This window comes from Trichechus manatus, unplaced genomic scaffold (genome assembly GCF_000243295.1).
Source record: "Trichechus manatus latirostris isolate Lorelei unplaced genomic scaffold, TriManLat1.0 scaffold00041, whole genome shotgun sequence".
NCBI lineage: Eukaryota > Metazoa > Chordata > Mammalia > Sirenia > Trichechidae > Trichechus > Trichechus manatus.
Window position 1 is genome coordinate 699412 of NW_004443977.1, and position 1545 is coordinate 700956.

The 1545-nt window shown below is 40.9% G+C and overlaps 1 protein-coding gene across 1 annotated transcript in view; it reads left to right on the forward strand.

The window, feature by feature from the left end:
• Window positions 1-1545, forward strand: part of UNC80 (unc-80 homolog, NALCN channel complex subunit) — a 212710-nt gene that overhangs the window by 46194 nt on the left and 164971 nt on the right. Inside the window, exon 9 of the mRNA XM_004376376.3 lies at window positions 1043-1259. Within this exon, the coding sequence (XP_004376433.1) occupies window positions 1043-1259 (217 nt within the window). The remainder of the gene's footprint in view (window positions 1-1042; window positions 1260-1545) is intronic.

Consider the following 1545-nt stretch of genomic DNA (forward strand, 5'->3'; position numbering starts at 1 on the left):
TATATATTGTTAAACAAATATAAAATAATATGTGTAGGACAACATATATGTGGGTGGTTTGGTTTTCTCTTTTTCAAAATGATTAATTCTGTTGGTGAAGAGAACAGAATATATTACTAACTTACCTACGATCTCAGAGTATTGCTAAAGAAGCAGTCATGTCTTCCTTCACTGATACTGCAACAATAGGCAATGGCCACCATTTTTCTAAAAACTTTGATTATTTAAGGGAAAAAAAAAGAGGTTTTCAATACTGGCTGCACATGAGAATCTCTGGGTAGCTATTAAAAATACAAACACCCAGGCCTGACCCCAGACCAATTAATCTAGAATCTCTGGAGATTACCAAGCAGAAGCACTGGTATCTTTTAAAAGCTTCCCAGGCAGTTACAATCAGTTGTGAACCACTGGACTAAACTATGGATAAACTGTGGACTAGTTTGACTGGTGGGAATAGCGGGTTTGCACCATTTCATGCTCTGTATCTTCTTTGACTCTCCTTGTGAGCAATAGCACACATTTGAAGTTGGCTGGCTGGAACAATGGATCTCAGTCTTGAACAATGGGACAGAAGAATACTGGGTGGTCCACTTGATAATTCATGGATCATATACTCTAACCCAGTGGCTCTCAAACTTTAAAGTGCATCAGAATCATCTGAAGGGCTTACTGAAATACCGACTGCTCGGCTTCTGAATTTCTGATCCATACTTATGTCTGGTGTAAAACCCAGGAATTTGCATTTCTAACAAGTTCCCAGGTGATGCTGATGCTGCTGGTCTAGAGACCACACTTTGGGTACCATTGCTCTAACTCAACCCAGCAGAAGAATCCATGGAATATTTTACCTTTTACTTAGTTTCTTTCACTTTTTGATCACAATGTAAATTCTGTCATCTCCATCGAATAATATTCAGTGACTTTCTGGGTCTCCTTCCTGGAACATTTCCTGCATTTTGCTATAGAGCATGGAGCCCCTTGGGAAGCAAGCTGTTGCCTTTCCTTTGGTCTTCACCTAATCCTTCATCTCTCATCCTTGTAGTTCAAGAGCCGCAAAGAAGATCGAGAACGGAAAGGGTCCATTCCATTCCACCACACGGGGAAGAGGAGGCCGCGACGAATGGGAGTGCCATTCCTGCTTCATGAGGACCACCTAGATGTGTCCCCTACCCGAAGCACATTCTCCTTCGGCAGTTTCTCTGGGCTTGGAGAAGACAGGCGAGGAATTGAAAAAGGAGGCTGGCAAACCACCATTTTAGGTGACCACAGAACCTTCCAAAGTAGGGCAGAACTTGAGTGATTTTTTAGGAATCTGGATCTAGGGCTCCTAGGCAAATCTAGATCATTCTTTAATAATTTAGCCAAGAAATTTGGGCCAAAATGCAGACTCCTAAGTACCAAAATAATGCTATGTCTTCACAGCCAGAGTAATGCAGATAATTGAATAGATTATACAAAGTTTCTGTATAATTAGACAGGTAATGGCCCTATTTCTTAGATCATACTGGATATGTAAACATGGTCTTAGAGGGTTCTGTACATTAA